The 15,957-nt window shown below is 37.9% G+C and overlaps 1 protein-coding gene across 7 annotated transcripts in view; it reads left to right on the top strand.

Annotated features, from left to right (window-relative positions):
• Positions 1 to 209: 209 nt before the first annotated feature.
• The window catches only part of kdm6a (lysine (K)-specific demethylase 6A), a 51,003-nt gene continuing 35,255 nt past the window's right edge, over positions 210 to 15,957 (top strand). For 4 of the 7 annotated variants that reach the window (XM_089133157.1, XM_039676317.2, XM_039676314.2 and 1 more), the window contains exons 1-6: positions 210 to 663; positions 801 to 864; positions 5,517 to 5,625; positions 5,720 to 5,769; positions 10,267 to 10,325; positions 11,859 to 11,903. In XM_089133157.1, coding sequence (XP_088989283.1) covers positions 506 to 663; positions 801 to 864; positions 5,517 to 5,625; positions 5,720 to 5,769; positions 10,267 to 10,325; positions 11,859 to 11,903 — 485 coding nt within the window. In that variant the 5' untranslated portion in view covers positions 210 to 505. The remainder of the gene's footprint in view (positions 664 to 800; positions 865 to 5,516; positions 5,626 to 5,719; positions 5,770 to 10,266; positions 10,326 to 11,858; positions 11,904 to 15,957) is intronic. The other 3 variants (XM_089133158.1, XM_039676316.2, XM_039676315.2) reach the window with 1 other exon arrangement.

Below are 15,957 nucleotides of genomic sequence, written 5' to 3'. Positions count from 1 at the left end.
CAATAATGCGTTTTATGATAGTGTTACGTAATCATAATAAATCCAGGTGAGCCAATCGCAGCAGGCGAAGACATGGCGTAAAGTTGAGGGGTTTGTTATTTACCCTCCCCCTTGAAAGTTTATGTGGAAAAAAAAAGGATCCCAAGACAAGGCCGATCACGTGGTCCTCGTCGAAAGCAGCGATTGGTCCAAACCACAGAGAAGGCGTTCCGACGGCGGCGGCGTGGGTTCGCTTGAGTGACACAATTATAACAAGTTTGAGCTGGCGACTAGGGGGAAGTTTGAGACATTATTAAATAACAATTTAAACCGTTAAATCTTGCATTGCTCATTCTGCATGCATTTTGGTGTACCTGCTACCTGCGACTCATTTATGTCGAGGACAATGTGAAAAAGGGGGTGTTCAGAGGAAATTATTTTCCATCTATTATTTTTTGCGTGTAGATCTACGCTAAAGGGTGCTCGGCTTGCGGTGCGTAAATATTTTCGCTGGAGTTTTTTGTCTATGAAATCGTGCGGAGTGTCGGTGGCCGCTGTAGCTCGCGCTGCTGCTGGTGGTGGTGATGAGGAAAAGAAAATGGCGGCGGGAAAAGCGAGTGAAACCGAGGAGGACTTTCCGAAGCTTACGCCGCAAGAAAGGGAGCGCTTAGCCAGCATAGACAGGTCAGTTAAAGCCCCTTTACCTGCACCGATGACCCTCTGTGCATTTTTATAAGGCTTCCCCGCATGTTAAAGCGGTACAAATGAATGCGGTGCAGGTAAAGTAACACGGAACCGCCTGTGTTGTCCTCTATTTGCAGCACACTGTTTGGATTTCAGAGGCTTCATGAAGATGGCGCCAGAACGAAGGCCTTGCTGTTAAAGGTATGAGTGTATGACACTGATGGGGCTCCAGACAGATAGACAAACAACTCTGCTAATCATAAGGAAATTACAACGCTAACGTTACATCAGTCTGCACAATGTGACCACATTGCACAGGAAAAAAAAAGCATAATATATGATACACTTACACTATGCAATGATTCTTAAGGGGGGTCTATATAGACATTAGTGTATACTTTATTAATCAGCAGCCATACAGCCCGAACAACATGGCATTGTACAGAATAGTGCTGTGTGCGTGACACTTTTATGATGCTGTAAACACATACATTTATAATGCAATAAGAAATGGAAGCTATATACAATATTTCACGTTGTAAGTTACTATGCAGCCACTGAGATATATTAAATAAACCATATATTATCGACCAGCGTTATGTTTAATGTTGGATTTTACATCCGCATATTCAGTATAACGTTACTCCCGTAAAGCAAATCTGCGTGATTGTGTATCGTTGCAATGTTTTAACTATATTATTATACCTAGCTCTTTTCTGCTTAATGTGACTAGTTATTATCATTTTTACCATCATAACTTTCTGTAAATCTTCTCAAATTATGCGTATTGTATGAAAAGCACTACATTTAAAACTGACTTTATAGGCTCTTTTGTGCATGACAGTGATAAGGTTTTGTGGTAGTTCCCCTCTCAGTTAATATTTTGTCTGCCTTGAAAGTAATCATTGAGTTATTTCTTTATTTTGTGCGTTGTTTAGCTATCACCATCCGAGGAATAGACCGTGTTCTGTTGAGTAAAGTCTTTATTTTTGTCAGTTTATATTGTATGAAATGATGTAACTGTTTTTCGCCTATATGACCTCGTTGAAGTGTGGGAATGAAGAGTTGAGGGCAATGAGGAGGTTGTTTTATTTGATTTGCATCCATTTGAAAATCAGTTAAACAGTCGAAGATTTTGTGTGTGTGAATAAATTGGTTGTCTTAGAGAATTGTGCCAGGAGGTGCATCTGTCGTTTGACGATGATAAACCCTCTGAATTGTGTAAGTTTTGCTAACGTTAGCTGGGCTGGTCATACTCGGTTAGGTCAGAATTGTGAATCATTGAACTTATTTGCAGATCTTAACCCGGTCTGTTGGGTACTGTAGTGTTTTGAGAGGAACTGGGAAGGTTAAAACTCTGATCTACCACCAGTGTTTCACCCGGCAGTGGCTACATGCTAGCTAGTTAGCATGATGCTAACCGACTATAACTGCATGTGAGGTGAACGCTGCTTCTTTTCAGTGTTTTCTCAACAGCTATGCTTTCAGTAAAGCAAGCAAGTTGCTTACGAGCTCTTGTGTGTTGTTTAACAATGAATTTTGCGGATAATGGAAGTTTTCATTTGGCTAGTTGACTTAGGTTTCTTTGCTAGGTTGCATGACTTTTCCTGCATTTGCATTCAGCATTTGTTGCACTACGCCAGTGCTGGACAGTGGATATTTTGTCTCACGAGCCATTCATTTGTTTTAATGGCTGTTGTTACATATGAACATTGAACAACATATTTGCATTTAAGAATTCATTGTCATTTTGCAGGACCCTTAATGTAAATATGTCCTGCAATAAAGTATAAGCTTTAAGTTATAAAGATTAATGAAGTCTCTGCACTCAAAAAAAATATTTTGGATTATTTTTATCCGAAGTATGGATGCAAGCTTATAGACACAACTGTGCTGTAAGATAATGAGATTAATAGGTTGGATTTATTATTCATACATTGATATTTACTGGCCACATGAAATGTTCTAAATATTGCTGATAGTAAGAAAACCTTAAAGGTTTAATTCACACAAAAAATCTGTCATCTACTGATTTAAAGTCGCTCCAAACCCATAAGATGTTTTATTCATCTTTGAAACACAAGTGAAGATATTTAAATGAAATCTCAGCGATTTCTATCCCACCATATATTGCTATGCAACTACCACTTTGATTCTTGAAAAAGTTCATAAAGAGATTTGTAAAACTAATAGGAATTGAGTGGTTTAGTCCACATTTTCTGAAGAGACATGATGAAAATGTGGATTAAACTGCATTTATGCACATAAACATTTATCAATATAAATAATGCCCATATTAAACATTCATCAATGCACACATCATTTATGATAAATTGAAGCTCAAGCATTCTTGCTTGACATGCGAGAACCAACAAGGTTCATTCCTGTGTGCAGCACATTTGAGCTTCCACAAGAACCAATAAAGTTTGTTCTCACGTGTGAAGCATGTATGGTTAAGCTTCTGTTTGTTCACTGATCAATGTTCGTATCAACGATTATATCCCTTTTAGAATGATATTTTTCAGAAAATATCAGAATTCAACAGACTTTAAAGAGCTGAAGTTTTTAAAGTGCAACGCAGGCTTCTAATAAACAATGTTTTTGTGGATTGGTGTGGATGCTTTATAGTTGTTATAGTTATCGTTATTGGGGTGAACAGGCATTAACAATGGTCATCTGTGATGTTTCACATGAAATGTTTTGCAGCAGAGTAGACCCATTTCATAAATCATCTGGTTTTGTCTCTGGAGATGGACAGGTGGAATGTTTAATTATTATCAGTGCAATTGGTCAGGCATTTTGAAGTTCTGGTGGCTCTCTTCATTTAGAAATAAACGTGTACATCTCTGTCACTCAGCTCAGCACTGTTGGTGAGAGCATTGCTTGCTGTCTGTCTGCTTCTGTTCAACTCTTCCCACAAACTAGCCCTGTCTGTCAAAACGTGTTGTCCCAGATACAGCTCTCTTCAAAGACCACAGTGCAGTGGTTAAATGAATGCCACTTCCTTTTAATTTTCATCACCAAAACATGTATTAATATTGGTACTAACATTATTAATCAACATATTCTGAAGCTTCCTAGATATTGTCTGTCTAAAAAGACTTTATGGTAGCCAACGTTTATTATTTTAATGAACAGTATTCTCTCATTGACTGATCTTTGTAAACAAGCAAACAATCATTTACTACGTCATTAAGCATGTGCTAGGCAGTGTGTTTAGCTTGTGTGTGTATAGCAATTTCATTATCTCCAGCCTAATTAATGTTCTAGCAATTTAACACACGATAGTCCAAAACATATATCCAGGAATACAAACTGAAACCTCCTGAACTGCTTGTCTTAGCAATAGCAAATGACTAATGTATTTAACCTTTTCTGTCACCTTCAGTTCTGTTAAACTTGGGTTGTAGGTGTATCCGATTCAGAGCTTTAAAGTATAACAAGGGGGGATAAGCAAGACCACCAGTTGAACATTGTGTGCTGCATTTGTATATTTACAATGATTGCTCCTCCTGTAATTCTATGTTGCTTTGTCTCTAGCGCTGTCTTTAGCGCTGTATTAGACTTAGTCATTCATGTGCCACATTTTAAGCTTATTAGCTGAAATGAAGTAAATGTTATAACATGCAAGTAAATGTTAAAGTTGAACTTTGTAAAGGCACTATGTTTTTTTTTTTTTTTTTTAAAGAAACTTAAGGCTGTAAAATAATTTCAAATTTAAGTTTGTGAGTGAGTGATATGGCATGAGTGATATGGCAAAAATATCACACCACGATTTTTCGAAACTTTTTCATTTTGGTTTTTAACGATTATTTTGCAAGTCACTGGGCAAGAGTCAAACAAATTTCCTTATTTTAAAGAAGGTAGTCTTAAGGCCATTGCACACTGAGTACGAAATTTTCGTATGCGTTTTTTTCGTGTTCGTCAGCTTAAAAATTCGTCACGCACAGAAACCTTGCACACTGAGTCCGATGCATATTTATTAAACCTTTGCGGGAAAAACGCAAAAATTCAAAATGGATTTGTCAAGCAGTGAGGATGATTTTGTTGTCCTCTCTCTTATTGAAAAGAGAAAAAAGAGAGAATATTGCGTCCATCCAATCCTGAAATTGCGCTGAGAGGAAGCACCTCCTTATCAAGGAGTTTCAAATTTATCCCGAGCGATTCAAAATTTACCTCAGAATGTCAGTGGAACAGTTTGATGCTTTGCTTGCGAATCTGGAGCCACATTTTAAAAACAAGACCACCAATTTCCGTGAACCAATCGATTCTGAACAGAGACTGTCAGTATGTCTAAGGTATGGACACACAGACACACACACACACACACACACACACAACAGCTGTATAGGCTACAGGTTATATATTCTACCCAAATAATAGCTACATTAGTTATCGAATTGGCTGCTCAATCACACATTAATCGATCTGAAATTTCAATCTGATTGAAAGGGGAGGTCATTCCTTTCATAATCCAATCGAGAGAAGAGAACATAAAGACTTGATCGAATTGAAAACTGAAACTGAAAGCACTGCGCATATGTGCAATGATGTGCGGAACGAGCTCCATAGTAAACGAGCTCCCCCGGCCCTGAATTGTCAATAAACCTCTCAAAATGCTGGCTGTGGATGCGAAAAATGCAGAAAATCGAACCCGGTCCGAATTTTTTTTATGACAAACGAAAGTTTCGGAGGCGGTGTGCAAGCGTGATTGACATAACGTGAGGTCAATTTTTTTTTTTTACGTGCGAAAATTTCGGATGCGAATTTCGGACTCGGTGTGCAATGGCCTTAGCTGATTGATTTTTCCAAGTGGTCATTCTGATTTGTTTTGTTTGCTGTTAACTTCACAGGCTGTTCGCTGCTATGATGTCTACATCTTAAAAGCTGAAGGGAAAGTGGAGCCAGAGGTGTTTTGCCAGTTAGGACACTTCAACCTTTTACTGGAAGATTATTCTAAAGGTGAGTTCTGACTTAAGGAATATTTATTTTATTTATTAAAAACATTTTACAATCAGTCTTAATCTCTTTTTTTTTTCTTGTTTTTTTTTTTCAGCATTATCTGCATACCAGAGATACTACAGTTTACAGTCAGACTACTGGAAGGTGAGGAATGCTTGATTCTCATTGATTACACACTGGCACAGTTTACATTTGCCGTTAAATCCATTCAACAAGTAGACAGCACTAAATAAAGATGTTAACAGGGACCAGTGTGTTTTGGAAATTCATTTTGATCCAATTACAACCACTCTCATATGTGGTCATGGATGCAGATGGCAACATTGCATTTGTCTTAATGCATCACGGATAATATCGAACGTTGATGTACTTGAGTAGAGTGTAATCATGTCAAACAAGGGTTTTTAACTTCAAGTAAGCTAAGTGATAATGATACGGTGAAAAATAAACATGTACTTGCACAAGACTAAGACTATTTTTAGTAGGGCCACTTGCATTTGGATCTCCTGTAATAGAGGGTAATTCCAGGTGTCTGCTATTAGTGAAAGCAATGGAGTTTGTTGTGTCTGGCTATATGTAGCTGTGTGTAAGAAGGTTTTTGAATGCGGAGTTAGATCCTGGCCTGGGTGAGTGTCAGTAATGATCTCTGACAGTTCTGGGTTCCGAACACTGTTTTCTCCTTGAGCAATAGTGACGTACTTGGCGGTGAAATTTCTTTGTCGGTGCAAACTTTCACCGTGATGGAGTGCTTTTGACTTCAGATACGGCTGTCGACTGTAGAAGTGACATCTCACATATCAGGCACTAAGCCTCAGCATACGGCTAATAGAAGCTGATTTCAAGCACAGATGGGTGATATGAACGTGTGAGTTTCTTTCCATTTGTTCTATAAACTGTAAATGACATTTTTGCATTGGAACTATTTAAGTTTGGATGGCTGGAAAATTTAGCCAAGTTTCCATCCACTTTTTGTTTTGTTATCAACAAAGTGAATATGCGTTAAAAATCTCCCAAAAAAATTGGCCTTTTACCAATAAAATTGTGTTTATGTAATGATGTCATCTAGAAAAAAAAAAATCTGCCTTCGAGTCGTTTTCATACTTCATTTTGCATATATCACATTATATCATATCTTTCACATTTTTTGTAAAACGCAGAGAGTAATGAGGCAATTGGAATTGGCCAGTTTATTATTTTCATGCCTATTACTATATTAGAAAATATTTGGAAATCAGAAGATCACTGCAAAGTGGCACTGCAGGACTGCATGTAAAAGCCTTTATTTGCCGAACCCCACAGGTTTGGACACAGGGCAGCATTTGTCCTGTAGCATATGAAAAATTCTAGGATCCATAAAAAGGGTTGGCAGTGCACTGAAATGTTCTGTCATGTCTTTAACGCAAGCCTTGAACTTGCAGTCAAGCCAGTCGCGGTTTGGTGTGGCGCATATTCAGATCATTCTAACCAAAAAGGTTATTCCTTCTGGTTTCAGAATTCAATAACATCAAATCGATCAAAAACATCAGATGCAACTTTTATTTATGTACTAAGGTAGGCCTATTATTAACTTTTTAAAATGATCTGTTGCTTAAATTGTGCCATCTTAATTCTAAAATTCATTTAGAGGTTTTTGGATTCAATTCACTTTATTTTCCTAATTTGTTTGAGATAAAAAATATTACTTAGCCTTGTATGTATGTATGTGTTTATGTGTGTGTGTGTGTGTGTGTGTGTGTGTGTATATATATCGTTTATCGGTTTATTTGATCTGTAATAATCGGCATCAGCATCGGCCCTGAAAATCACATATGGGTCGAACCCTAGTTTGTGATTTTCATTTCTCAAGTAACCAGCTTTCATAAAAATCTGTTTTGTTATGACATTAATTTGATTTATTCAGATACACAAGTAACGTGTATTTTTACCTTATTTACCTTTGGAAACAGCCTTCATTAGTTTGACAGATGCCCGATTTTAATTTGACAAGCTGCATAAATTAGCGCTAAATTTTACTCATCCATTTGATTGATCCACTTTATTATGTATTAAATAGTTTACATAAAATAATTGTGATTAACAATGTTTTTTTAACTTCATTATGAAGACTATTTAGACTTGATTATGCAATATTCAGAAACTGGTTAAGTTGAATTATTTGTTAAAAGAATAATTGCTGATAGGCTTTTAAAGTGGAAGCAAAAACTGTCTATTCTGAATTTATACACCGTAAAAAGAAATAAATATCCTATATAACAGATGAATGTGACTTAACTACAGAGAAATGGTGCTTTAATAGGAGCAACACCACAAATGCGAATGCTGTAATATAGCCTAATTCTGTCATGTGACCACATTTGTTTGCGTTTAAAAAAAAAAATCAACAGTTTCCAAATTAGTTTTTCGCGACATTTGAAGTATCGACCTAGAATTTATGCGCTAAAGTTAAATAGAAAAAATGTTGTTGACATTTGCAAAAAAAGTTATCTGTAATTGTCGTTTCCGTCAGCTATATCAGTAAAAAATGCATGCAAAAATTTTTCACAAAAAAAAAAAAAAAACCTTGGATGGAAACCTAGCTATTGAAGAGCGCAGCTGTGAAAGTTAGGCGTCAGGATAATATTTTGGCTTTTAGAGTCAGGGCCGGTTCTAAATTTGCACCTGCACTGAAGGGGTTAAGGGTGCTGTCTGAGCAGTCAGACAGCCGTGTATGATATGTGCAGGTGTGAGGAGCAGTCATGTGCAGTACTGTCAGAGTGATGCACCATGCACTCTGCTGTCAGTTCTTCTCTGGCACTCTTTCCGTGCTTGTCCTAACTTCACACTGCTGGTTTTTTAGAATGCAACTTTTTTTTTTTGTGTGTGTGTGTGTGTGTGTGTGCACAATTCGAGTGTCTGTGAGTATTATTTTGTTCTATTCATTTGAAGTTTAGCTCCATCAATTTTACATGAGGAAAATTTTATATAAAATCTAACATCAGTGATCAGAACTGAAGCTGCTCTAAATGCACAAGAGTGAGTCTGGTGGATCAGTTTCAGTCTCTCGTAACTCTGTCTCACCTCAGTCACTCTGACCGCTCTAGGGAATGAGTTGGAGTTTGATTACACAACTTGTAAATGAACTTTAAAGCTGCAGTCCGCAGTTTTTCCTCTTTGTCGCCATCTCTGTTTGAAATCGGCAATTGCAGTGATTCGCGGAATTATCAACTTTACGTGAGTTGTATTTTGACATGGCACAGCGTGGATAAACAATTTTTGAGGAGAGTGTGCAGCTGTCAGTCTCCACGCCGGTATGGATACTGTCATTCAGAATCACAGGTTAATATTTTTGGAAGTATGACCAACATAAGCATTTTCACTGGAAAATGTCGTCTGAACAAGAAACATACATCCACTTTTGTTCTGGTTCTGACATTGCAGTAAATTGCACTGATTAAATCTAAAAATCGCTTATCAAATCACACAAAACCTTGCAAATTATACTTTGTTGTAATTGTTAATGTTAACGTCAGTATTGCATGACTAAATGTGATGTCCATCTGATATGTATTCTTGTTTTCGCATGGGTCCGGTTTCAGTAGCCACTCTGAAATCGAAGTGTTTTGCATTTTTCAGTGGGTGAATATCCAGTTGTCACTGGTGATTGTCGTTTGAACCTTTCTGGATCCGCCATCAAATTGACAAGTTTAATTATATCAAGTGCGGTGGGAAAAGGCTATAAATTTCCACCTTCAACAACATCCTCACACGCAATATCCTTCTAGCAGAGTCTCCTTTGTGTACAGGTGTGACGTAATGACGCAAAGACATGCTCGAATCTTCCACGGACATCCACAATTACCACTGGAATTAAAAACATTATTACAATCTTAGCTCTTTGAATCGAGCTAAGGCAAGCAGATAGTTGTGAACACTGGCTGGTTATGTATTTTTTCATATTATGTATTTTGGATAATTTGTATGATCTTCGTGACATTATTCTGAAGTTTTCTCTTCAAAATCACTAAACTCTGTTAACACATTTGTCTCTTCTCCGTATCTACATCCAGGGGTGCAACTGCACACTTTCTGAGGGGTATGCAAGATCAGTGTTGACTTGTGTACGATTACGATCCTGTATAATTCACTCTTCTACTTATGAATCAATTTCTGGTTCAAAAGTGTTTAGCTGAATTAAACCAGGAATTACTACTTGCCATTGTGCAGCGTTTACTACAGGGGGACTTCAATTAGTTTTTCGTGAGCTTGCCATCTAGTTTCTTCATCTTGTGAAAGTTCATTTGTGGGGAAGACAAGCCGCAGTGGCTTTCAGTTTGAGTCACACTTTGCCTCTGCAAGGGCAGATAACAGGTTAAGACATGATAATGTTTCATTGATCCATATTGTCTCGCGCATTCATTCCCTTATGTAAATATAACCTTTTGTGGTTGCGAGAGATGAAAACTTTGCCACCTATTTAGTTGAACTCTTAGCTGCAGCCATTTCTATCCCCCGATGAGTGCAGATGTGTCAGACCTGCTGTGAGAGTACTCGGGCTTAAGGTGTCATCCTCTATCAGAAAGTCATTTCCCAGATTAATTCAACGATGATGAATTAATGAATAGTTTTTCATAAGTTTCTAACTCTCAGCTCTTTTTTCCACAGAATGCTGCCTTTTTATATGGCCTTGGTTTGGTTTACTTCCATTACAATGCTTTTCAGTGGTAAGTACATAATTACAATGAATTATGTGATGCATTTCTTTTCTTTTGCATTCCATGTTTTCTTTTTTCATCTGTTGAACAGACTGTTCAAATATCATCCCTGATAGCATTTTTTCATGACCTGAAGTGTGATGCTGATGCTTTCTCAGCATACAGACTGATTTCAAATTGTGTTTTTTATCCTACCCTTGCTCGTCCTGTTTTTATAATTTTTTTTTTTTACTTTTAGTCTGTTATCTTTGTTGTTAAAGACCGCAGAATGTGTGAATTGTTGTTCTGTCGATGAATAACAAGAGTTGTTTTTAAAGCATTATCTCTTCTTTCGTTTGTTGGACAATTTAAATAAATTTATTTAAAATCATATTTGCGATATGCACTTTTTGTGGTTCAAAGTAAAGGGGCTCTCCGTTAGTGTGTGGGGGGAGGGGTTGGTTGGGGTGCAGTGTTTTTTTTGTTTTGTTTTGTTTTTTGGGACTGGCTTCCAATATGGACATGATCCACAGACTCTATTGGCTATTATGATTATAAGTCAAGCCTACAACATTGTGGTTTGCATTCATAGCTTTGCATTGGTTGTCTGTTGTTCTGCAAGTACACGGCCAAAACTCTAGTTGGCGGTGTGGGCTACAGCAGCAAAGTGCAAGCAGAAGACCACATTTGTTTACTTCTGTGCGTACATGGCTGGAGAAGTGCCAACATTTTAAGAAAGACAGCTACTTTTGTTGCAACTGCAGTTAATAAACAATTTTAATTCTTTTAAATTTGTTGTTGTTGTTTGATATTGTATATGAATAAACAAATTTATTATGGACTTGATTAATTTATGGTTTGACCTTCTCTGTCCTCGCTTCTTTCATTTGAAGCCTAAAATTGCAACACTTGTGGCATAAGGTGCTGAAAAACTGCAATGGATAGACTGTTTATGTACAACTTAACTAGTATTTTATAACAAAGTCATAAAACGGGCTCAGGGTTGTTTTTAAAACGCGCATTATGTATTACACCTGGACGATATCTGTACAGGTTACTATAACATTTGAAATAGGTATTTTTTGGAGGGGTGGGGGATGCAGATTTTTAATGAACGAGTTTAATGCCTGCCTCTGCCTAATGTTTTTGTTCCGCGCAGTTGTCTATACTTTACTAGTTTATGCCAGAGTTTATTTTTCTTTCAAATATTTAAGATTTATATGTATATGATTAAACTGTCTCTAGGCTGGTAAATTTTAGGTCACATTTGAAATCTGCCAAAGACCATTACTGTGTTCAGCTGGTCTTGTGCCATTACTCAATGGAGGTCTGGGTCTTAAGAGAAAATGGGAAAAGCATCACATTCCCTCATTCATGAATCAGTCAAGTTTTTTTCCCCCCTCCCCAATAGCTTTTTATGGTCAATTTAATATATATATATATATATATATTATTGTACCATCTATGAAAGTAAATTGGATATTGGTATTGATTTGGCAAATGTATGTACAGATGGTATGTTGTGATATTTACTACTGGAGGTCCCCTCTTTTCTTGTCTTAGGGCAGTGCAGCGCACCCCCTCAGATGCCCATTCTGGACAGAGAAGGTAGGCATACCATGTTGGTTTTGTAAGGGTATGCCTCAGACATGCTCTGTAGAATTGTTCAGCTTGCTTTAGCAGCAGGAATTGCGTTAACTTGGCATGTGGAAGTACATTGTGTATATTAGATAAAAAAGGAATGTGTTGATGGATGATAGAAATATGTCTATTACTTAAATCATTAATTTCAGTGTGCAGTGACTATAGAGCACTTGACCCAGTCACCACTTTTTGCATGCTAGTAGCTGGTGATGAGGTAATCTTCCCCTGCCTCTCGATTCCTGAGCAGGAAACTTAAATGACCTGCTTCACGTTTTCTCTCTTTCTCATTCTTGCCCACTCACTCAGCATTAGGGATTTTCCTTTCTTACACAGGCTCAGTAAATAAACTAGCTTGCAGTAATTCAGGGGTATTCAAGTCCAATAAGGTAGAGAGACGTGAAGGCAGGCAGATATGTCCATACTATAAGAAGATGATCTGGTCAGATTTTCAGTCAGTAATAAGAACAGCAGGATAGGTTGCTTGCTGTCACTTTAAGACCAATATAAAAAGATCCTTGCAATACCACATAAAGATCCAATACAAATGATACACATTCGATTTCTTTCTCAACTGTTTGCATTAATTTAAAGTGCACCTATTATGCCCCTTTTTATAAGATGTAATATTGGTCTCGGATGTCCCCAGAATGTATTTGTGAAGTTTCAGCACAAAATACCCCACAGTTAATTTATTATAACCATTTGAAAATGTCATTTTTGGGGCCTGTTTTAAAATGAGCTGTTTTGGTGTGTACAACCTTAAATGCAAATGAGGTGCATATCCCCTTCCTGCCTTTGGATGAGGGCATCACTTGCATACCTTTGGCAGTCAGTAAGCAGAAGGGCTGAGAGTGAGAGACCCGCTGTTTTGTATGTCATTCAGCTGTACATGTTTGAATCAGAATATATAAATAGTCTCTGATCAGACCCAGATGACGAAGAGACTCCGACAGAATAAACACAAATGAGAATTGACCTGGACGTCTCAGTATGGTTATTTGATGCATTTATGTACTTCTAGAGTTGTAATCACGTCCCCTTTGAAATTATGGATGTGCAACACACACGAACACTAACGTTGGCACAATTTTTTGAAACTACATACACATACTGTTATAAAGTTTGCTACGTACAAGCGAAATTACATTTATGCGAGGGACCTGTTGCATCATGTTTACTTGTCACACAGGTGCTTCTGTGGCAAATGTGAGAAGATGGCTAATTTACAGAACAAGAACATATATGCAGTTTTTAATACAATATCTTTAAAAAATATATATATTTATAAACGTGTGGTTACACACTATACAAACAAGGTTTAAATTATATACACAGACGTCCTACGACGACGACAACAACTCGACTGAAATTGCTATTTGCTCAAAAATCATAAAATACACTTACTGGAGGTGACGGTGGATCGCAAACAGTAGACAACGATCCACAGTTGAGGATTAACTTTGAAGCAAAACCTGCTTTGAATTGACCCTCGTTCACAAAACAGTCAGTCAGAAAATGATTCGCTCAAACAAACTTATTTACGAAGGAAAGGCGACACTTAAACTTCCATACATCCACTGTGTTTTCAGTGGCTCTGATGTCAGAAATAAGTGAAAACTACTATGTATGTCATTATTACATCCCGTCCCACAACAGAACACTTGCCGGCTGTCGTTGAAACAATGGAGGATGGTGTACAGATCACGAGGGCGGGGTCTATGCCACAACCACACTGTCAATCAAACCCCTTGCTCAATTCTACGTCACAAAGTGCTGAATCTTAGAACAGCTCGTTCTGAGACAGTGCATATGATTTATTGAGATTGTAAAAAAAACACTGGGTGGATTTTTATCATTCTAGGGTGGTTTTGCTCACACACTGCCAACACACATTTATGTTCTAACACCATGTAAAAGTGAATTTTGCTCAATAGGTGTCCTTAATTCACTGGTATTTTAATAGTTTTTTGTGTATGTGTCCGTAATCACGTTCTGTGCACTTGCAGTGTCGGTCGCATGTTGTGACGTCACAAGCTGCGACATTTGACTCGCATTTGCTGTTTTTTTGTTTGTTTTCTGAAAATTTAAGTGAATTTGTTAAATTAATTCAACTCTAATATTAATACAATTATACAATAATATATAATTTTATTAAAAAAATTGGTTTTGGTTTTTGGCCAAGGGCATCTTGAATTTTCGGTTCCGTTTCTGTCATGACTCTGATACAATGGTAGTTGTTTCAATGGTAAAACTAGTTTTGCTTTATTTACAATTCATGTGATTGTCTCAGTAAAAATGCCCAAAACTAATTGCCCATATGCAAAGATGGTCTATTTATAATGGCAAACTTCTGTGGGTTCTTGCCGCTGAGCTGAAATTGAATGCTAACAGAACTTTCTCCAGCACAAAAAAGCTTTTTTTACAGTTTGAAATAACAAACCTGTCAGTTTTATATCGATAAACAATGGGCTCAGATTGGCTTTTGTTTTGTATTTCGTTTTATGCCAGACATACTAATTGATCTAATTGACACTTGAATTTCATAGTGATCTTTTTGATTGCCTGCCAGATGGTCTCATATAGCTGCACCTCATGTGCGAGCAATAAAGAAATGATGATAAAGCTTTCATTCTGTCATGTAGCAGGGCTCTCATGCACTGCAGTGCTCTGCAGACAGGAGGGGGATTGGGGCCATTGAGTTCATTGGGCCGTGGTTCAGTAAAAACACCCTCTGTTTGCCTGAGCTGATACTGTATAAGAATGCAAAGCCCACTGCTGTGAGCCGACCACGTGTTGCAATATTTGTCAGAGGTTGAGATCATGTGTTATGGTTCTCTGTCTATGTGAGTGTGTGTGTGGCACTCTGGCTATTATAAATTTGAATTTCATACATGCATATATATGGGGGGTACAATTGTTGCATTATTACAAATAATTTTTTGTAAATTTTAAGCAAATAAATTAAATTGAGATGAGATTCACAGAGGTTAAGATATTCACAAAAAGGTATCAAATTCACAAATAAATAAATTAATTTATTAGTGAATGTACAGTGATGTGCCATAACTGCCAAATTCAAACTGCATCTTGGCACTGAGCCAAAGACAGATGCTCAGTGCTTGTCATAGGCTATATCACAACTGCTGCAGCAGCATGCAGACATAGGCAAAAAGCCTGCCTGCCTGTTGGCTGTCCTGCGGCAACTGCAGCAGCCTATTGAGAGACACCTTTGATAACGTCAGATCATCGTGACCCACCGAGACACGTCCCACCCAGACATGTATGTCCTGGGCCTATAAATACAGCTCGATGGGCTGATATAATATGATTTTTCATCTCTTCAGCGAAGCTCACCCATCGCTGGATATGGAGTGAAGAAGCCGCACCTTCTGAGGAAAAAGTTTTCTGTGGAATGAGCCTTTGCATCAGAAGCTGATGGCCTTCCCCTTGCCGCCTTCAGTCACCGTACTTGCTACGCTTTCCACCGTTTGTCATTGTCTGAGTCTGAGCAATTGAGCAAAGGGGCCATAGAGCCTTTATCTCAAATGTCAAATGGCAGTTCAGAATGCTCACAACCAGCAAAATCCTGGCGCAGATTTGCCTAGAGGACTGGTTTATGTAAATAGATCTGAAGGACGCGTATTTCTAAGTACAAATTGCGTCACATCACAGGCGATTCTTGAGATTCGCCTTCGAGGGAGTTATTTGCAATGTGCATGATGTGGCTCTCGCACTCCTGAAACTTCGGGGCATGCGAGTTTTGAACTACTTGGACAATTGGCTGATCCTAGCTTGATCACACTCAAAGCTCATAGAACACAGGACCATATTACTCAAGATTCTAGGTCTCAAAGTCAATTGGGCGAAAATTTTGCTGGGCACAGACCTGGACTCTTTTTCTATGACTGCACGACTGTCTCCAGAGCACAGACTGAACATTCAGCCCATCACAAAATCCTTCCACTGCAGCTCTATAGTCCCGCTCAAAAGGTTTCAGAAAATGCTGGGTCTCATGGCC

Source organism: Pimephales promelas, chromosome 7 (genome assembly GCF_988280905.1).
Source record: "Pimephales promelas chromosome 7, fPimPro1.hap1.1, whole genome shotgun sequence".
NCBI classification, from domain to species: Eukaryota; Metazoa; Chordata; class Actinopteri; order Cypriniformes; family Leuciscidae; genus Pimephales; species Pimephales promelas.
Note: the sequence above shows the minus strand (reverse complement) of the source record. Positions and strands in the feature narration are given on the sequence as shown.